The sequence below is a fragment of the Anoplolepis gracilipes genome, chromosome 2 (genome assembly GCF_047496725.1).
Source record: "Anoplolepis gracilipes chromosome 2, ASM4749672v1, whole genome shotgun sequence".
Lineage (NCBI taxonomy): Eukaryota > Metazoa > Arthropoda > Insecta > Hymenoptera > Formicidae > Anoplolepis > Anoplolepis gracilipes.
In genome coordinates this window covers 3,324,984-3,347,747 of record NC_132971.1, presented here as the reverse complement: position 1 = coordinate 3,347,747, position 22,764 = coordinate 3,324,984, and the positions used below count along the sequence as shown (strand labels likewise).

At 37.1% G+C, this 22,764-nt stretch overlaps 2 protein-coding genes and 1 long non-coding RNA gene across 4 annotated transcripts in view; 1 reads left to right on the top strand and 2 right to left on the bottom strand.

Annotated features, from left to right (window-relative positions):
- The window catches only part of LOC140663143 (CUGBP Elav-like family member 4), a 322,403-nt gene extending 313,093 nt beyond the window's left edge, over positions 1 to 9,310 (bottom strand). Inside the window, exons 1-2 of the mRNA XM_072887100.1 lie at positions 8,832 to 9,310; positions 8,357 to 8,397 (exon numbers count right to left, since the gene is read on the bottom strand). Of these exons, the coding sequence (XP_072743201.1) occupies positions 8,357 to 8,386 (30 nt within the window). The 5' untranslated portion in view covers positions 8,387 to 8,397; positions 8,832 to 9,310. The remainder of the gene's footprint in view (positions 1 to 8,356; positions 8,398 to 8,831) is intronic.
- Positions 1 to 22,764, bottom strand: part of LOC140663146 (CUGBP Elav-like family member 3) — a 353,573-nt gene that overhangs the window by 88,776 nt on the left and 242,033 nt on the right. The window lies entirely within an intron of this gene.
- LOC140663148 (uncharacterized) overlaps positions 9,477 to 22,764 on the top strand; it is a 304,620-nt gene continuing 291,332 nt past the window's right edge. For both annotated transcript variants that reach the window (XR_012046232.1, XR_012046231.1), the window contains exons 1-2: positions 9,477 to 9,567; positions 9,979 to 10,023. This is a non-coding gene — a long non-coding RNA (uncharacterized lncRNA). The remainder of the gene's footprint in view (positions 9,568 to 9,978; positions 10,024 to 22,764) is intronic.

The window sequence follows — 22,764 nt, the reverse complement described above, 5'->3', positions numbered from 1 at the left end:
ATTGCGCGAAGTGTTCATCAAACTCTCGCAATGGGCAGGACGAAGAAAGCTCTCATTGTAGAATCTGTAGTAATAAATGTCCAACGTCATCCTTGTACTACTTCGATCTGGCCATTGCCTGTCTCTCTCTCTCTCTCTCTCTCTCTCTCTCTCTCTCTCTCTCTCTCTCTCTCTGCCTTTCTCTCTCCCCTCCCTTCCTTTCACCCTCCTTCTCATTTTCTCTTCATCCAACTCCCGTGCCGTCTGTCTCTTTTCCCCTAATTATCCCTTATCTATATCTCGGTCCATTTGGTTCGCAATGACGTTATCTCGCCTGCTCGGACTGAGTAGAGACGCCTCCTAATCTTATTACTCAAAGTGTCGGCCGGGGAACGAAGGAGGTTGCAATGGCAGTTTCCCTTCATACCGCGCGTATACCTTTTGGTCTACCTCTCTCGGTAACCTCCTTCACGTCTCACTGTCCTGTCATCTCTCTTCCTTCTATTCTCGTTTCCGTTCGCTATCTTCCTTCCTTTCTCTCCCCTCTCTCTCTCTCTCTCTCTCTTTCTATCTGCTTTCCCGCTCTCTTTCTCCCACCAAAACGGGCACTGACATTGAGGGATTAAACCATTGGCAATCCGACTCTAATTACGAGTAACGGATTAGTACGTGTGCACCGGCAAAGTGCCGGGCAAACGAGGAAACTTTTGCGGACGGCTACATATGTATAGGAGGCTGCAAACATTCGTTCCCCGTGCCATGTACCGCTTTGAAAGTTCATAAGGTTCGCCAGCAGTTGATCCTGCATCTATTATTCCGAGTTCTCTCGTAATTGTCCATTATCGAGCGTTGTTGTCGCGTAAAAATACGCAAAATACGTGTTTTCATAGAAAAATAACAAAAAAGCATTAAACTTTTGTTTTCTTTCAAGTATTATAAATATATGTGTTTATACAAAATAAATAAATAAAATAAAACTACTTGTACAGCTTATACATTAATTTAAATAGCATGCATAAAATACATCATGTGTGTATATCGACCGTAAAGAACAATAACATTAAAAAATAAATATTCATTGAGCTTGCGCTTTAATAACAAAATTGTATAAATGAATCGACGTGCAGACATAGTCAGATTAAAAAAGTGCAAATACTGATCATTGCCGTATTCGAAGGATGTTTCAAAGAACAGAGGCAAATTCTTAGTGATTGCAGCCGGCCGGAATGGAACGGTTACTACGCCATTGTCCGGATACCCCGGCGGCCTCGCGCTACTTTTCACTACTTGCGCGACAACAGCAGCGTGACAACGAAGCCGAACATTTTTGACTAATGGTCCGTGAGCGAGAGTGTTTGCCGTCATTATCGTAACGTCGGGACACATTGGCATACAATTTCACCGACTCCCCAGTGTCTACGCGAATTCTTACGATACCTCTCCCCTCCTCCCCCTCTCCCCCTTCAAGATCCTTGATCGCGTGTCCAGTCGCCTGGAATCGTTTCACCGTATCGAAGATAAGGATCCTCGAACGAGCGATCCCGAGTCGTTTCGACCCTTAAAATCTCGACCTTCGAGTGAATCGACGACGAAGAGCCTCGTACGCTATCGTTCCAAGTGCTCGCGACACTTTCTTACGTCCCTCCGGCAAAGAGTCTGGGCAGGCCGTCATGAAACTTTACGACCTAAAAGTATACGACTAAACGGAAAGCTTCATGTACGAAATTTCACATTAAACTCATCTCTGCGTTCTACATTGCAATGTTTTCCAAGAAGGTTCTTAGACGATCAATGTTTATTGTCAATGTACACTGATATTAAACGTTTATTAAATTATTGAACATTTTATGACAAAAAAAAAATAAAAAGAAATGTGATTCGTACGTTTCCCTAAATTTTTTTGAGATCGCGTTAAAACATGTCATCTTATTTCACATATGCTGACGCGCGAACATCATATATGCCATGGTATATTCAATTTTCTTTTTTATTTTAAGCTTCTAAATTTATTCGTAAATATAAAATGTTAAGCCCGACTCCGTTTGCATGGGAAAAAGAGACTAACTCCGCTGCATAGAGTGAGAATTTTTCGAGTACGTGCATTTTAGCCGAAAATAAATCGTGCCATAAAATCATTTCAGCGTAGACATTACGGCATGAAGTAAACTCGTTCCCCATGATGTATGGCCGACGTAACGACTTTGAGCGAGAATTGCGAGCAAGGGTTTATCGCGCAGGTTTGCGGCTGGATAGCCGCCATTAACCCTTGCACCATCCTGCCATGCAACTACCGAAAAAAGATGTGGTACTTTAACAAACGCCATTTCGATATATGAAACATTCGGAATAACAGTTTTTTATTTTGTTTGTCCCGTGTGTATGCGCGCGCTAATGTATTTTAAAATTAATCAAACTAAAACTAATATTAAATAATCTCTTTGTAATTAATAATCTTTGACCGATGACAAAATATTGTTTTGTCATCCACGATGAGAAAACTCATACGCTCGACATGTTATTCATTATCCACGCGAAGATGCATATCCATTACAGAAGATAACATGATGGATGGACGTGCATGTAACCAGCAACTGGTGAGAGAGAACGAGATTTCGGAAAGAATGATCCATCATTTACGAACGCCTCTGATTCGTATTCGCATGTTATCGCGTCAACTATCTCGATATGTCGCGCTTGAAAGCCGTAATCACGTGAAATTTCAGTTCGTATCCACGGGCGTAGATCATACACAATGTCACCGATCGCATTTCCGACATTACGGACTTATATGGATAGATATAAATGCCAAGAGACGAGTGTCAATCAGCACCAGATTTCAACATCCGCTTGTTTGATCGCACCTCAAATAGATTGAGTTTTTCGTAAGCTGCGAATGACGGGTCATTCTCATTGCGGAATACTCTCTCTTTCTCTCTCTCTCTCTAGGCAAGATCATCCGCTATTCTCCTTAAGGCCAATTCAAAATGCCAGAATTCAACCTTACCTAAGCTCTTAAACAGCCCTCGAGATCTTACGAAGGGTGCGATTTACCACCGAGGGTGATTTCACGGATTGACGCGTCGGTCTAATCGCTTAGAGTTTAAGAAAGGCAATTCCGGCGCACTATTGGCGATGAGTCTCGAAATTGGTGTACGGATGGAGGGTATATGTGAAACAGATGAAGCGAAAAAGACTGTTCGCGAAACGAGATGCGGCGATGGGAAATATAGTCGTATAAGTTGTCGAAGCAATCGGAGTATATACGATTGATCTGCGGAAAATGGAAGCCGCGCTCTTTTGGAGAAAGATGTTTTCTCATTAAAGGGAAGCCGTTTCACATGTAAAATGGAAACCTGCAAAACTACACCGTACACCGTTTGCATGAATATATTGATGCGTATTGTGAGTTTCTTAATTTTTCATTTCAACAGTAAAATATCCAGTACAAAATTCCATTGCAAAATATTCGTCACTGTGTTGTGTTACGGCTCGCATTTATCCATTCTGTCGCGAGGAAGTAGAAAGAATAATAAACTCGTGAAAAATTCGTAAATAGGTCTGCTGTAAAGCTGGGAGTTGGCAGCGAACGCGAGACGTCGTATAATATTTAGACAGCCTTTTTACGTAAAGCATAAACATTATATATTTAAAAACATGCATCGCATATATTTGCGTCGACCGTTTTACGTATTTCGCAAGATGGGAGTTTACGTTTGTCGAATCTCCATTGGGAGCGATCGGGGCGATATCTTTCAATTAATGTTTGTTCAGCATCCGATATTTAATATGGAAATTCTTCGATACTTTACCGAGTAACGAAAGTACGCTCTAGGTCGACTAAAATTTCTGGACTCTCATAGAACGCCTGCTGAAAGCTACCGTTATCGATTTTATCTATTGGGTATTTCTCGACAGGTACTCAATCCCCCCGGCGGGGCGGGGCGCGGCGCACTCCCTCCGGCCTCTTACGCCACCGTCTGCTCTCCTTTTCAACCTAGGTCCCATCCTGTAAGCCGCATTGTTGTTTCGGAACAGCGGCACGGTATTTGCTCTCCATTTTCCGTCGTATTTACATTTAATTTATACTCAACTGCGTTCTTTCTTTGTTATTTCAACATAGTGGAAAACACTTAGATTATCAATATGAAAGAAGTATTCACGAAAAATGCATTCCCAAATTCGATTCGGGAAATATTTAGATTAAATCAGAAAATAAAATAAATTTATCTCGTTCTTTTTCTGTCAGTTACGACGTCTTGTCCCGTCATTACGGAATGTTTCCGTTCCCAAGTGTTCACTGTCGTTGACTAACCGTCGTCATGCCGGATACTCCATCCCGAAGGATGATAGAGTTCTGAAATGGCAGGGATTAGATTTTTCACTTTTTATCAAGCCGCCGTTCGCGGATCGATATGCACTTTAATGAACTCAAAGTGTAACCTCTCCGCGCGGAGCTGCAGAACAGCTCCGGTGCGCCACTCTCGGTTGGTTTTAGAGCCGGCAGCACCGGTAGTGGTAGTTCCCGTCAAACTGCTTCTACGGCTAATATTTACATTTATTAACTCTCTCGTCGTAAATGAAATTTTCAGATAACTTTTAGGATATAGCCTGAGGGTTATAATGCTATCCAACCGACCGCCCACGGTCGTTCCGACGTACTCAACGGCGGGGTTTGCGCGTTCACTGTCTCCCACCTCCTGTCCCTTTTTCTGTTGCTCTCGTTGCATTGTCAGAAACAGATTAGCCAATAACTACTTCCTGTAGCGGAGGGCAAACCTCCGCTAAAGATTTAAAAGATGCTACTGCCTCTGATTGAGAGTTGCGCAATCCTCTCTATCCGTTTCCGTTTCTTCGTCCTTGCTTCGTGCTTTTTCGCGTCGCTTTTTATGCCTCTGAGATCTTTAAATATAGAATCTATCAATTTAGATTGATGTATGTATGTACATACACCGTTGACAGAATGCATCGATCGAAACAATTCCGATAACGTTTTTGTAATATAAACAAACGAGTGTTTTTCAAAAAAGATGAATGTTGTGTGCGTAAATGCAAAAAACATTTTACAAAATACACATTTTAATCGTTAACAAAAAATATATATCGTAAAGTATAAGGCTACAAAGGCTATGATTCGTTCATAGGCATAATCGCTACGGAATGTAGAACGCAATCCACGAATGGGAAAATGATTGTTAATTGTTTCGTTACATAACTGTTGCATATTACATAACGTTACGTATCCGCCCGTGGCTATGCGCCATGTCAAAGCCACGATACACATTGTTCTCATATGCATCGTTTTAGACAAGCCGCCCTGAAATGTTGCCAAAATTTCACGTCCTGTCATACTTTTCATACGACTCTAACGAGTGTGGAAATTTGTATTTCGACGTGCAATTCACGCGACGTGTACAAGTTTCGAGTTCGGGATTGGAAATTTCGCTACGTGCCTCCTTTGACTTCGTCAAAAATTGTATATATATATATATATATATATATATATATATACGCCTGAAAAGTTGGAATCGAATAAACGTAAGCACGTTGATTGGTCTAACAAACTCGTTAACGAGGAAAACATTCCTGTCGGTACTCGCGTTCTGATACTCTTGATTACTCGGGAAAGCGGATTCTTTTTACTTTTCTGACTGGATGGTTTTGCGCCTGCGGGTCATCGAGCTGGATAATGAAACATGCAAATGGAAATGAGGCAGTGCTGTGTCAGATAATATTATGACTGTCCACAAGAGGAAGAGCGAACGCTCGGTCATTTCAGCGTACAGACTTTCAACGATGCTTTTACCATCAGCGTTGAAATTCTCACACTGTACTTTATTATTGCAGCTTTCGAGGCGGATCTTAACATCCAAGCCCATCATTCGTGAAAAATAATACTTGATCGTTATAATCGGCAATTTGTAGGAAAAACGGACGCAATTTTGTTTTCAGTAAAACGCAATTTAACAGTCGAGTTTAACACGTTGTTTTGGACATTCGATTAATCTGCCATTGTGTATCGAAATATATTCATCTCAAAATCTGTTTTCTATTGCTGTTAGTTATTTCCATCGACAAAAAGGGCCTTACTTCTGTCTAGATTAATATTATATCGAGATGTGATTACAATTCAAGGAATAAAATATTCCTACTCTATTAAAAAAAATTTAATACAAAAATTAAAATTAAAAAAAAAAAAAATATATATATATATATATATATATATATATATATATATATGCATTAGATAAATAATCAATTGAAAAAAGTAATTTAAACTTTTGAAGGATTTAAAATCTGAATCGCGCACATAGATGGTGAAATCTGAGCCATTATGCCATTTCCACATATTGCCCTGCAGGATTTGTACAACTTACCGGTGCATTCGGAGTAAGATCAAATTCGCAAGATCTTCCCGGAAAAACGGGCGCGGATATTCTACGACATGTGATGTGTATGTGAAGCAACAAGCCGCGACAGGGCGCATCTAGAAGCATTCGCCGCAAACTATTTTGCAAGGGGGTAATAGAGAAGGATTCAATATTTCCTTGCAGGCATCGCGGGATGGTATCGCCATGGTTACGGCTTCAGTCATGCGGATTGCTTTCCTCCTTCTTTATGTTTTCGTTGTTTGACGTCGTTTCCCTTGGCGGGCTTCTCATTCAATCCTCGAGCTCGCTCGCGCAATACTGTTCGCAATGCGTATTCTTTTACAAATTTTCTCTTTATTCAGGACGCCGTTGTTGAACGCGCGCCACACCGTCGCGCGCAACATTCCGTCCACGTAAAACATAAAACTCAACGTTCCACTTGCGGCAGCGTAAGAACAGATTGATACCGAAGTAATACACGTCCGAAAATTCATGCAGAAGGGCGTCACGCGCTAGTTTGTAAACTGAGTTTGATGCAGCTCGCGCGACGCGGACACACGCGGAATATTTGCATGCGTACTAATATACGCACACACAACACATACATAAATATATATATATATATATATAACGTTTTCTGTAAATTCAAATGTTGTAAACAGTTTACATGAATTGTCATGCGATACAATGTCAATATGCGATAAATACAATTATATTGGATAACTTGTCATCGGATATCATGTTCTCCCAATGCATTGTATGTATATCAATATCGTCATGTAAATGTGCAATGTAATTTAGAATTTAGTTTCTCGTATGACTAATATTATTGTTACTAATTACGAGAGCTATTATGAAAATATTGTTACAATTTAAAACGTTCTTGAAGCGGAAATTGAAAATTTGCTAATGCTCAGTAAATCTGCAGAATTTTTAATTTTTCCTGTATGCACATGCATGAGCGAGAATTACGGACTAAATGGAATCTTTTGCCTGGACAATTGGCAAGTTATTTTTTCTTATTATGAAACCTCTTAAAGAATGTTCAAGTATTTGCATTTTTAGCACAAAATGAAGTGTGTGTTAAAAATTTATACCTATACATACGCACATATAAGAATTTGTTATTTTACAAGGCTGATATATATGTATAAATTTTATATTTTTTTAGAAAAAAATTTTATTTAATTGATTATTACATTGAAAATGTTAATATTTAATCATTTTTAAATATATTTTTCTTTAAACTACACTCATTAAATCTCAGAGAAAATACATTAAAGAAACGATTAAATGTTTAACATTTTCATTAAAATAATAAAAGTTATTAAATAAATTAAAATAAATTAAAAATTTTCACTTTAAACTCAAGTTATAAAATTATTTTTAACATAGTTACCTCCTAACTTTTTAAATTTATTATACACACACATATAAATATACACAATATTTAAAATAACCTTCTTCTGATCTTTCTCATCCATAAGATATAAAAACTATTAAAAAATTATAAAAAAGATAAAAGTTCTATATATTAAAATATTAGTATTTTAATTATATGTAATTATAGTTTTTTCTTTTTCTTTACTATTTTTTAATATTTGTCTAAATAATAAGCTTGAGAGTTTGATTAATTACAATGTTCTGGATATTAAAACTACATTGAAATAACATTATCATATTTTTATCATTATTTTAATACATTATATTTTCATTATGTTTTTAATTGTATTTTTAGAAAATTTTGTATAATATTTTATATATGAGCTGCATATAAACGCGTACCTTATACATGTAATAAAATGCATATAACTCAACGAACATTAACACATATTTTACAGTTAAATATTTATAATGATCTGTCCTACTCCGTTCATTTCGAGGCAATGGATTTATAAATTATTACATTTATTTATAATATTTCTACTTGATTATATAATATTCTTTAATTTAAATTTTTGCAACTCTATTATTTTAAAATTATATAAAATTTAAAAAATTTTACTTACCGATATGATGCACAGCGACAGTTGTAGCATAGAACGCTAATCTGTAAAAAATACAAATATATCCAAATTATAAAGCACACACACACATACACAGCGTCCAAAACAATTATTATTTCAAAAATAATTATTATGGATAATTAAATTAAATCTCCTCTAAACCAATATTTGATAAAAAATGAATATGAATTCTAAAAAGAAATTTTTTTTGTTTTAAATACATTTTTTTTATAAAGCTTTAACTTTCATATAAATAATTTGTATAATTAAAAATTTTAAACAGTACTAAAATATTTTATATGCATTTATATGGAAATATTTATTATTATCAACATTTTAAATATTTCAAAATAATATATAAAATATTTTATGTGTAATTCTATTACGCGATGGTGTAAAGTGGATTACTACTGCGGAGATAAAAGAGCAATTAATCTCAAAAGTAACAAAAGTAAATTAAATTATAAATTGTGCTCACCTCATGGTTGCTCTGCCGTCGCCCATTGCTTCCTCGGGCCTTCTCCTCTTCTCTCTGTTGACTCTTTACTCCATTCATGGTACTCATACAATTTACACTGACACTTACACGAACAGCCACGAAGACGCAGTTAATTATGAGTCGTGCATACTAATCGATAAAATTAACGACGATCGCGGCACTTTACACTTTTGACATTAATCGCAGAAAATGCGTAATTAAACACGATTGTAATCGTAAAGAAGGATCTATTTAGTATCTCTTAGTTCTTGTCGCGATCATTTATTATTTTGGAAAATAATGAGACGCGAAATAGAGTTCGTGAAACCCACGCTACTGCTTACTCACTCGAGTCTTATCACGTGAATAACAACAAGGACACGAAGCGGAACAATCATGGTATAAATAAACTCCGAATTCTTCGACCTATGACGCTTGTTTACATTCGGTCGTCATGTTATCATTCGCACGACGGAATTCGAGAGAGCAGGTTGTATGTGCCGTTTCATGTTACATACTTCGCGAAATACGATCGCGACAAGTAGTGAAAAGTATCGATCGTGATCTTTCCGTGTGATTAATGTGTCCGATCGTAATTAATCACGTTTTCGCGCCCGAGTGTCAGTGTGACTGCCTATGTAAGTCGTGTGAGTAGCATGGAGGATTAAAGAATTGACAAAGAGAGGAGGAAGAGGACGTTTGAGAAGACATCGAGCGACGGCGGAGCAATAGTGAGGTGGCACAATTTATAATTTAATTTACTTTTGAGATTAATTGCTCGTTTATCTTTGCGGTAACAATCCATTTTACACTATCGTGTAATAGAATATATATATACATTAATTATTCTAAATTTATTTTGAAATGTTTAAAATATTTATAATTTTTATATGTATATATGTATATATATTATATAAATATATATAAAATATATTTTAACATTATTTAAAAATTAAAATTATTTAAAATATTATATAAAAGTTTATCTGAAAACTTATTCATCAGATTTTATAAAAAAACTTATACTTAAAACAAATTTTTTATGAAATATCTGTTTAGAGAAATACAAAATTGCGCGCAATAATTATTTTTTGAAACAATAATTGTTTTTGCATTGCTTCATAATTTGGATATATTTGTATTTTAGAGATCAGTGTTGTACATTACAACTCTGTTGCTGCGCATCATATCGGTGAGTAAAATTATTTTTTTATTTTATACAATCTTGTAATAATGAATTTTTGTGACGTTTTAAAATTAAGAGTAACAACAGAATATTATAAATATATATAATCTCATAAATTCATCATCCTGAAATAAATAAAAAAGATATAAATAATTAATCCTGAAATTTGTATAATTAATCTTCGATTTATTATGTATACACACAAAAATATATACATAAGAAACTTATAAACAGATATATGAAAATCATGTATAAAAGAAAAATAGAAAATATATTTATACCATATTAAAAATAATTTGGATATTATATTAGTAATACAATAAGTTTATTTACATTTAATACTCAACATTATATTCAAAACTTAAATTATATATTTTCAAAACTTAAGACTTATATATGTAATTATTTCTTACATAAAAATATAATTTTTTAACCAATCCTGTATTGGTGAAAAAAATATTTGTATAATGGTAGTAAAGTAGTTTTAAAAATAATATATATATATATATATATATATATATATATATATATTATTTTTAAAACTACTTTACTACCATTATACAAATATATATATATATATATGTGCACACATACACACACACACAACACACACACACACACACACAACGTCAACGTCATTAAATAACAAAATTACGTAAATACAGATTGCGTATATATATTAATATTTATCTATATTATATTAAAGATTTGATAATTAGAATAAACGTAGATCAAAAAAAGAAATGTTAAAGAAACGGTTAAATATTAACATTTTTATTATAACGATTAAATAATTAAATAATTTTAAAAAAAGTTTGTACATCAAGCATATAAAAATATTAAAAATTCTTGTTTATGTAGGCATGTACATGATTATAAATTCTTGGTACTCATCCGCCCATTTTATGTCAGAATGAAATTATTAGAAGACACTTTTTAATATTACTTTTTCTCATAATGAAAAACAATTTGTCATAAAACTTTATCTAGCCTAAAATTTTCGCGTATATAATAATTAAAAATTCCTACGTTTACATATATCAAAATGTAAATTCTGTGACACTGTTAAGGTTTTCCACAATAAAAAAAGAAATAATTTGTCATGTCACGTATCAGGATTAATAGAGCTTTCTTTAACTCAAAATGTTTACTTTAAAAAAATACTCTTACGACTGACAATGAGTGATCATTTTCTATGCGTTTTATGAAAAAAATATTTATATTTATACTTTAATATATAAAGTTACATAATGCTTATATAAAAAAATTTAAAAAAATCTATATATATATATATATATATATATGTGTATTCATATAAAATATCAAAGATAAAAAAATAATAAAAAAGATATAAATACATAGTCTAGCATTTTTTCTTGTTCATTTATCTCAAGTTTATATTTTTGGTATTATTTTAATGTTTTATATGTATGAATAGCTATTTCTTCATAATATTAACGAATTTTAAATTTGTATTCCAAGAACGTTGCAAACTTCAACAAGGTATTAGGAAATTTGTATGTTGTTACTATTAGCACGCGTGTATATTGATAATTTTAGCGTCACTAACAAGTTTCCGTTTGTTTCTCGCGAAATATTCCTCTTAATTACAGTCTCTGTTGTTTCTGGTTATTTATGTCAGGAAGACTGTTTCTCTCTTAGTTTCTTACTCACGTTTTGTTTGCACAACGTTCCGCACTAGCTTGCTTTTGTTTAATGGTCCTCCCATCATATTCCTCGCTACTGAATCCGTGTTATTATCTCTCAACGAGCTAGCATATACCGGCCAGGGCTCGTTCACTTAAACTTACTGCATTCATTATTAATGTTGGTGCAATATTTCTACCGTGACACCCTGATAACGCAACATCTTAATGCATTTTACATTACGTATGGCGTATTATACTTTGATTTTCACGCCTGGCTCTTATCAAGATTGTAGCTAAAGGTCGATATTTGGCACAAAGGAGAAGTTTGAAAGCGATAGGATTTCGTGGATAATATTGCAGCTACATTGAAGGGCCAATAACATTGTGCACATCTAGAGGAATACGTTGTAGTGATATGGTGATATGACCATAGAGATCATGTAAGGGGTTCACTATATCACATGACGCTCGTATTTCATGACCGACGTAATATTGATTTTATCTTCGGTACCGGACTATTCGTGTTAGACTCTGTGTTCCGGGGGCGATACGACCGTTTAATAGCGCTCGACATCGCAATAAATGGTCAAGGTTACAGTGTGAACGAAAACACAACTTCCAATTGACCAAGGTTATCGTATTAATATTGATTTATAAGTAAACCTGTTCTTAAATATTATATTTTGTTTCAATCATGATTTTGCGAAATAACAAGATAAGAATGTATCTTCAATTGTGAAAAATTAAATTTAGCATTAAATTACTTTAAGACACACGCTTATATTAAGTTGTTTTTTGACACCATCCAATCGTTAGCAAATAGCCGAAGAAAGTTGAATACGCGTACCAACATACACGTAACAGAAAGCCCTTTGAACGCGGAAAAGGTTCAAGATAGACGAAAGGGAAAAATAAGGTAGTTTGCTCGATTATACTCTTCTTCGCTTCGAGAACTAGCGCGAGAGGTTTATTACGAACTCTCGTTTCACTCTTCTTTTTTCTGTACCTTTTTCTCTCTTTCTCTTTCTCTTGTCTTCATTCCTTTATTTTCTCGTTTGCACCCTCTTTCCCAGCTTTCACGTTGTGTACTTCAACGATGTCTAACGCACGCTATGAACAAAGCTCCGCTTTCGGGAACTCGTCATAACGCTGCAAGTCGATTTATGAGAGATCCTGAGGATATGGAAGCGTATATATCTCTGTCCTGTAATGTGTCTTCTTATCGAGACGGCGATGCTCGTCTCTATAAACCGTATTATTTCATAGAGTATATCGATCTGAATCTTGTCGCTCTGGCAGGAATAGAAAATTTAGCAGAAAATTTTCTCATTACAGTCTCTACGTCAGAATGGAACGTTCTGCAGTTTATCACTTCGTTCGAGACCTCTTGGAGTAACGATTCCATCGGTTTACGCGCAGATTCGCGAAGCCCAAAAAAGCTATCGGGCACACTTCCAAGAAAAGAAACTGACGCTCTCGCATGGCGAGCTCGAACTCTTTCGCAAAAGTAGTTTCGACTTTCGACAGTCACATAACTCGAGTCTTCTCTAATGTAGAAAATAGATAAAGGACGGGTGGTCCGGGCAAAGGAGGTAACCAAACTTTAATAAACTATATATTATATATATATATATATATATATATATATTATATATATATATAATATGTATTTATGTACATATGTATGTATGTGTATCTGATACGTACATACATACATATATATCTAGGTAAATGTGACTACTGATGTATAGATGGGCTTCCCCACTTCCCTCCTCTTTCTTTTTACGATACTTTTTGTTCCTTTATCCTTTCTGTCTCGGTATCCTTCACCAGTATAGCGACGTCTACACGAACGGTAAATTAGTTTATCTTACTTGCTCCGGTAGCTTCTACCGGTATTGTTCGGCAAACAGTAATTCATTACATTCTATGACTCTACGAGACGTGAATGCATCCCCTTCGATAACTTTGGGACCATCCCTCCAGTAGCGTCTTCGCGTAAAGTCCTCTTGTACCACCACGCTACTCGAAAGGCTTGACGCTGCTGTATATGGCGAGCCTCGTGAGAACTTTGTCGTGGAGCTCGAAATGTTCCGTCGACGATATGGCATCACAATCATGACCCGCTTCTACGTAAATTATTCCGGCATACCTAGAAAGACGATGCACGTTTCGAGGACAAATCGAGAAACACCTTCGGATCGATGTCCTTGAAACTCTAGCAAAGAATCGTTTCACTATCGTTTTACTTCCTCGCTATATTCAAATTATATTTGTCAACTAATTGCAATTGTAAACGTGTAAACAAATATTTATAATCTATTTTCTATAGGTATAATGAAAGAAAAATAATATGTACACATGCATTAATTTATATTTGACGTACTTACAAGGTGCATTGTGTAAGCTTTTAGTACAAACCGCTATCAGTACAAATCTGCAATATTTCTCTGTTCCTGATACTCCACTCAGCTAAAACGCTAAAGAAGCAGGAGATAAAGTAAGGCCTATGAAAAGAGACGCTTGATGCACACTGAGTGCAGGCGCACGGAATGCCATTTCTCCACTTGTGTACAGCGCGTAATGTAAATGACACATATTGCCCGAGGGAAAATTGTGGAAACAGCCGCCTAGGTACGAACAGAGAAACGAAGAAAGAGGGAGGAAACGCTGATAGCGGTCGGATGGCGAAAGCAAAGAGAATAATAACGATGAGAAGATGAAAGTAGAGAAGTAAAGGAAACGCGATGGAGAGAGAGAGACTATCCTGAAATAGGTATTCATCGCCCTGCAGTAATTGGATCGCGCGCGGTTCTTCCTCTACCTCTGATAAGGATTTATTATTCAAATCAAATGTTTTGAGAAAGCTTCTTATATTTGTCGAGATCGTCGCATGACGAACGCTTCAGTGGCTGCCAATCCTTTCTTCTTTCGAAAGCCTCACACTCCGTGCCTCTCGAGTGGTCGTGAATTTAATTAAGGGTAACCGGGACGATCGCAAAAATGGAATAGTAATGCGTAAGGTCAACGGTGAACTCGGTCGCTAAAGGTTCCGCTAATGGTCCAGTAAGTCTGTGTTTCCAACCACGCTTTTAAAATATGACGACTATAATAAAATCTCGAAAGTGCATCGCAACGGCATTTCTGTTTCTCGCGTAACAGCTATTTCTCACCAGTCGTGAATTTTAATTTTCGAAATGAAAAAAAAAAAAAAAAAAAATTTTTTTCTACACATCGGACAGGACGATCACGCGCAACAAACAGCCTGACAAATTTCATTTCGTCTTGGCGCGCACGGTCGTGGCGTGCGTGCGCGCGTGTGTATCAGCACTTTCCCAAAATAAAATGAAATTTGCAGTTGATGGTAATTCAATAACGAAACCATTACTCCGCTGCATAGTGCGCACATGGCCATACGCAGAAAGAGAAGAGTAAATGCGATAGAGAAAGGGAAAGAGAGCGGCGTCGGGGAGAAAAAGGGTGGCTGTGCAAATGAAGAGGTAGGGGGGAGGGGGGGTGGTGGAAAAGGTGGTGCGCGGCGCGACGCGGGAGAAAGAGACGGACGGAGACTGTGCGGGCGGTATAAAGCCAGCTAGGGAAAGGGTGAGAGATAGGACGAACCAGGGAAATGCGTTATCGTCTGCAGCCAGCTGACAAATCGAAGGTAATAGGGCCGAGCGGAATTCTGCCTGGCAGTACGACCGAGAGCAGTGCATCTGGTAAATACGCGGCTACATATGTACATATGTACTAGAACCGCGTACGTGTCACGCTCACTCCGATATATGTACTTGCACCCAGTGTCATTATGTGCATCGCGCATGGATGTGACACGGGGCATGTGTATGTGCGCCGGGGAGGCCCAGCCGCGTCGCGGCGTAACCCTGGGTAACGTGACGAGAACCGAGTTACAGTTCGTGACGTGGAACCAAAAAACGCACGAGGACTTTTCGCGCTCGACGCCTTTAATTAACACACTTCCAGCTTCTTTCACCGTACCCGCCATTGTAATCCCGAGTTCGTTCGAGATCCGACGCGTTTTTGTTCCAGCGTGTCATCCACAGGGCTATAGCAAAGCTACTGTCCGTGATTGCTTTTCTCCGCGCGATACATGCAAAATCATAGCGTCATAGCGAAATAATAGCAGGGAATGATCTTTACAATCTTTACAATGTTAAACAAAAATGGGATATTAACTCAAGTTTTTCTTTTTTGTCTTGCATTACGAAAATATAAGTATAAATATATAGATCCATAAATATACATGCGAATCCTCTTGTTAGTACGTCATCTCTGTTACAATCTGCAACATGTTGCACGCCAAAGCGTAAATTATGATGCAATGTGTTGGAATATTAATGTCACGTTAAAATACAGCAAGATAGATTTCCACCCTGTTGATAATGTTGCAGAAAGACCATTTTCCCTTGGAACAAATAAAGATTTAAGTATCTGTAAGTCCGCGGGAGAAAACTTTACGAATATTCAAGAGGAAGCGAATGCCGTAAAATTTACAGACAGACGAGAAGGTTTCAGGGACGAGACCCCCACCATAGAATAGGTTCCTTTTATACCTTCTTCTGCGAGCAAACAAAGATTTACATGAGAACGAAGACAGGGCATTTTCTTCTTCCAATATGGCAGTGTTTCGAACGCGATAAACGTGCGCTGGAGAAACAACGAAAGAAGATATTACTATCCATAACGAAAGCATGAAAATTCCTCACGCGTTTCTGCATTATAAGCAAGATATTCTTTTTCTGTTTTAAATTGCTTAAGAAGATAAATATTAAACAATAAATCGCATTTATTAAAACTTATAATGAATGCAATTTATATTACGTAATTTAGATTTATTTTATTAAATACTTAACTTAAAAATAAATATATTGCACAATTACATATTTCAATCGCATTAACAATTAGTGTCAACATATTAGTGTCAATTTTTAATATCTTTATTATGCAAAAACAGAAACAAAATTGTAGATGGAGTTTCTTCCTTTTGTTTTATATCAATCAATTTGCACAAATCTGCTCAACAATCTATCGTGATTTCATTAACTTCGCATGCTTAGCATACGTAGAAAACTTGTTGTGAATAGTTAAGAGACTAATTTATAAAACCAAGTACAAATTTAAAACATAGATAAAGACATATCGAGTAGTAAGGTAAATTTTAATATATACGATTTTCATGCATCTGTTCTGTCTGGTCATTCTAGTCGCAACGTCAAGTTGAATTGTACTATGGGTATTGCGGTAGGTTCAACGATCGAGCGATCGAGGCGTTCGGTTTCTTTCACCCTCGTAATAAGTCCGACATAGGAGGTAAGGAGAGAGTCGCGGATCGTCTCTCTAGTTCCACCCCTAGCCGCAGCCGATGTAGCAGGGTAACGCAGCACATAGCGGCGAATAACTGTTGCCTGTACGAGCGCGGCGACGCGGCATCGTGCCAGAAATCCGCACTTCGGCACGACCCACGACCCCCGCATTTTCCAACTCGGGTTCTGGTATAGGCCGCGGTACTAGGCCGACGCAGGCCATCGCCAATGAGTGCATGTCTGGGGCGGAGCGTGGCCGTGTTGGAGCAGACGCGATTTCGACTTGCTACGTACCACCGGGTAAAAGAGACGACGGGGCACTACTCGCGAAAAACTTTGGTCCGGTTAACGAAATCGTTTTCTTGGTCCGCGCTCGCTTTTGTTCCTCTATCGTTATTTTCCCTTCGGAGCGCGAGCTTCGTTCCCTTCCGTGCCAATTAGTCGCGTTTCGATCGTCGCGAAGCAAAGCGTGTATACAATTGACGAAATTCGTTTGTTGTTGTAAGTTCGCAATTGCACGGAGGAATGACTGGTTCATTACAGCGCTATGTATTTTATCTGAATAGTCGATATTATTTGAACAAAGTATACAACATGCAATTAGATGTTGTAGCCACGTGTCGATTCAAGAGAGATCGACTTCTCAATTCTATTGAGACACGTGTTTCGGATCGCGCATTCATACTCTCCCCTTTGTCTGCTTCTAAAAGACAAGTAGCACCGAACGCGAAAGTGCATTGGTCGTCATCGTCGTCGTCGTCGTCGTCGTCGTCGGTAGCAGCAGCGGCGTCGGCGGCTACAGACGTGACCTACTTGCGCTATTGACCTGTTGGCGACGCCTGATAGGCGAAGGGTTGAAAGAGGGAGGACCAGGGGATGGAAGCAAGGGTGGGTAGAGTCCAGGTGAAGGAAGTGGTGGAAGGTACCGCGGGGAAAGGATGGATTGGATGGACGGCGCGGAGGGTCGGGGGAGAGCGAGATGCACTTGACGCATCAGAACGCGAAGAGAGTGAGGGACTGCCGCATGCGGTCCCAGCGCGCGCAGCCTACCACCCGCCCTAACCACCCTTTCCTGTATATATCCTGTACTCAGGGGGGTATCAGGATTTCGCATGTTGCGCTTTCAAAGGTTTCCCGCGCTTTCTCTCCTCCCCCTCTCTCCTCTACAGCTGAAAACGAGTTGGCTTCTTCTTCCTACGGAAGAAACAGGATGGAAGTGCGACGTTCAATGTTGTTATTTACGTATCGATCGCTGCAATCATGATATCCAATTAAACGCATATTTATGTTAATATAAGAATCTATATTCAAAAATTCTCGTTTGATTTAAGCGAAAAACACGTGACGTTTCCTAGAATGTTATTAATGCAACCATTTAAAGAGCATGTGTTCAAATCTATAATGATCTTAATGATTTTATCATAGTCTAAAAAAAAAAAAAAATATAATACAACATAATACACCTTCTAAAATACATTTTAATCATCATCCTATCTCGTCCATTCTATAAAATGAAAATTCCATTGTTCAACCGTATAGTACAAGAATCAACATTGGTTATCTCAAACTACTATCATTCGCAAGTGGCGCTAACATGCAATTACGATAAATTAATTTTACTCAACGTCTCTAAATATACTGTACAAAGTAATTAAATCTTCTTGCAGTACGTTATAACACGTTGTAGAAAATCTGTATAACGTTATGGAAGCACGTTTCAGAAATGTGTGAAGGAAAATAAGAGAAAGAGAAAGAGAAAGAGAGAGAGAGAGACTTAGGCAGTAAAGAATCTCAATGCGATATATATCCTATCGTCAATATCAAATCTAATGAATGCGGCACAAATCAGATGTTTTGCGCTATCTAACGTATTGTCTACCATTTGATACAAGAAAAATGACATGCGTCGAAGACTATTCTCTCTATGATATTTCAAAAGAAGATTATACATCAGGCGTAAAAGTATAATTGAAGATAAATACGAAAAGTGTGTAATATCATTATTTTCAATAATTTTATTATTATGGAAAAAGTGACAAAAATAAGGCTGCGGCATTTAAAATCCTTATAAAGCAGCTAATAATTTAATGTCTGCTGGGAGATCAGAGAAAGGCATCGCCTTCTCGGAAGAGGAAATACTTCAGAAAAATCTCACATCACATCAGTTTCCAGAACGTGCCAAGACACATCAGCTCCGTAGGATTTCGACGGTGAGTCACTTCCTTAACGTTGGACAAATGTGCCGAGACGTGCGAAGAAGAAAGTGGTAGAGAGAGGTGATCCGGAGACCTGGTATGGAAGACCTGGTAGTCACATTGGTCGAACGACGGGGGTAGAGGGGGAAGGGAAGGGAGAAAGAGGACGCCGGAAGATGAAGGTGGTTGATCGGCGAGGAGGCGAGCGGGAACGGGATCTTTGGGAACAGGAGAGTCAGCGAGGACGAGCGGGGAGTGCAGGACTTCTCAATGGAGTGAGGGATAAAAAGCAAATACGTTTCACTCACTCGCGTTTTCCGTTAGCAAATTCAATCTCGTCGGGAGTCCCTTTAACATTGTGCCCGTAATAGGGAGGATGAAGAGGGACTAAAGGAGAGGTTGAGGAGTGAGGAGTGAGCCGGCGATGGTAGCTGTGGAGGGGAGAGGGGAAGGTGGATGGGCGAAAGGGTCGGGGGGAAGGTACAGGGGGCAGGTGTCGCCTGTATAACGACTTTATCACACCCTCCGAGATCCTCCTTCCGTTCTCAACCTTTTCCACCTTCCTAACCCAGCACACCGCTCACACCTCAGCGGCGACTATTATCGACTTTGACTGAACCCGGAGTCGGTTCACCTTTAAGCTAGCCGACTGAAGCCGTCCGGGGTTTGTTTGAGCGGATAATGCAATATCCATCCTTTAGCTCGAAGGGCCAATAAAAGTGGTGGAGCATGGGCACAACTGTTCGAAATCTAAGAATTTTTAACGGCAAAAGGGTTAGCTTGTGCTACAATCGTAGTAGCGAATGATTTGTTCTATCCGATTCGCTGATTTCAGTTTGGAAAATTTAATAGTCATGAATAACTATTGAATAATACTAGTTATTGCATGAACTTCAATGATAATTGTGGCATTAATGTTAATAATGTAATGAATTTAATTAAACCATAATGTATATGATGTGTACATGTAAATTCATTTCTATTGTTGCATGTAATTATTATTTAGTATTATAAACATTTTGAAAGAGGGGGTTAAGTTATGAATATATCTCAACGTAGAGGTACTTTTAATGATAAATTAGATGCAATGTGTCAGATACAAATTTATAAAATTTTTTTATAACAAAAAAAAAATTGCTTACATCACATTGGATTAACCAGAATCTGGAAAAAGCGAATGGAAAAAGCAAAAGCGCAAAATTCCAGTTGGCCAGGCAGAGGCGCTCCAGGCTCGTTAAAACTTGCCTTATTAACATTTTCATGCGCGGATGCCTCACGGAGTGTTGAGAAGTTTATTTAAGTAGGCGGGCGAAGATTGTGCCGACCTGAATCTTAGGGCTCATTTTAGAGGACGAACTTTTCACGCATGGCGAATTTTACACGTAATAAAACTACATTTCTGTTCTAGAGAGATATCATTATAGAATTGTATCTTATTAACAAACTATACTTCATAGTAATCAACCTTTCGCATCGTTCTCTTCAAGCAATTTCTACATTTCATTTATTATGACAACGAAAATAAGGGAAGAAGATGAAAATTTAATATATAACTCGATTTGTTAATTTTGAAATAAATTTTCAGCAAAATAATTGCGGTAGAGATTATTAATAAAACAAAAGTCTAGGTGGTTAAAAAATCTAATAATGCTTAAAATGTCATTTTTCATGAATTTAATTATAAAATAATTTTCTAAGGTATTTTGAACTTCGACGGACAACGTAGCAGTTCGGTTAACGTTTCAACGTGGACATTAACACGGACATTTGCTGGACAAACGCGACTCGACTCTAGCATGTTAAACAAGTACATCCATTAATCAAAAGCAAGTCACAAGTAACTTGACCCATGCGACGGTAGTACCATAGGGCGAGCTTCCGACAGTGAAGACTGAAACCGTCGTGTTCCCCATCTTTCCCTACACATCTTTCCGTCTCCTCCTCGTTGGGTCCATTTGTTATGTCTAGGTGACACTCAATTATGCTGCGCAAAAGGGTTGCGAGAAGCCCGAGAAAGGCAGCGGCTAACTAGCAAGGAAAGTTTCTCTAACAACGTAGTTTCGTGTTCAACTTGGCTCGCAACTCCAAAGAGAAGATGCGTCGAAGAGAGACCACAGTTCGATGTCCGCTACGAATCCGGTACCGAATTCGAAACTAAGTTTCGAAGGCATGCCTAACGTATCGATATGTCGTTTTACGTTTGAATGGAATGCGCTTACTCCTAGCAAAACGACTTGGCGATTTGCTCTTAATACATAAATTATATGCTTTTTGTGTAAATTAATATCTTAGGAATTTATTAATAAATTATTGTGTTGAGAATCAGAATTTTGTATTTTAGTAATATTTTATTAAGTAACAATCATTTTATTATGCATTCGATGAAAATTAGAGAATTCTTATTATTGAATAAACAATCCAATTTTACTATATATATAAAATGTATAAAACAGTATTTAAGGAAATTAAAAATTTATTAAGCCTCAAGCATATTGAAATTCAGAGAAATTACGAGTAAAAGTTCGAATCGAAATTGAGTATAAATGTATTTACCTGCCTATTCGATATGGATCTATATCCTGTAGTGCGAGAGGATAATCATAGTATTTTTACACTTTACAGGAAAAGACTACGGTCGATATTAAATTCCGGTTGGAATATTTACGCGCATAAAGCATCGCGTCCGGTATCATTTTGGAGTTGTTTCCAATTAATACGCGAAATGAAAGCGGTGCGCGAATGAAAGAGCCGAATAGCATGAAACAGCCGAGTCCGGCCGGGATGGAGCGATATGAGCAAAAAGAAAGAAGCGAGACCGATAGAGAGATGGGAATGTCGAGTGGGCTGCGGAACGAGTATTTGCTCGCTCGCATTTAATATCGAAATCGGCCAATCATGCACGGATGTAACGAAATGCTTGAATTATTCGTGAGCGTGACGAAAGGGATATAATATGGGGAACGGCGAGGAGTATGGTGAAGGGGGTGTATGCCATGAGCAATAGAGATGATAAACTATTTTTAATTAATATACGTAAAATTCATGATTTATCTTTGGTTAATACATGAATTTCTACATTGTAGATATATTTTACAATAAAGAGACTTTATCATTGATTGAAGTTATTAGAGAAATAGAGAATAAATGTTCCAAAATTTAGATGAGTTTAAATAATGATCTCTGTTCAAAAATGAAATGACTTTGCCCAGAACTTGATTTTTATTTAAAAAATCTGACATTTGATTTTTCTGAAAAAAACGTATTAGTTTTCGACAAAAATATCATTCTTTCATATATGTATATATGTATTCAATATGCTTATCCTGCATAGATAATATATCTTTATGGATTATTGAATAGTCTATGTATTCTACGATGAAATTGAACTTGTCGATTCAGAGAACAGCAAAAAATTTGAAAAATAAAATATAACTATATAACATTATTTCTCTAAAATATCATATTACTCTCCATATCGTAATATATATGTATGTCATTGACATATACAAATACGGATTTTTCGAACATATATTTCATAACTTTTCGTTGGAAAGCCGTTTTTTTTATTACTTCGTTCAC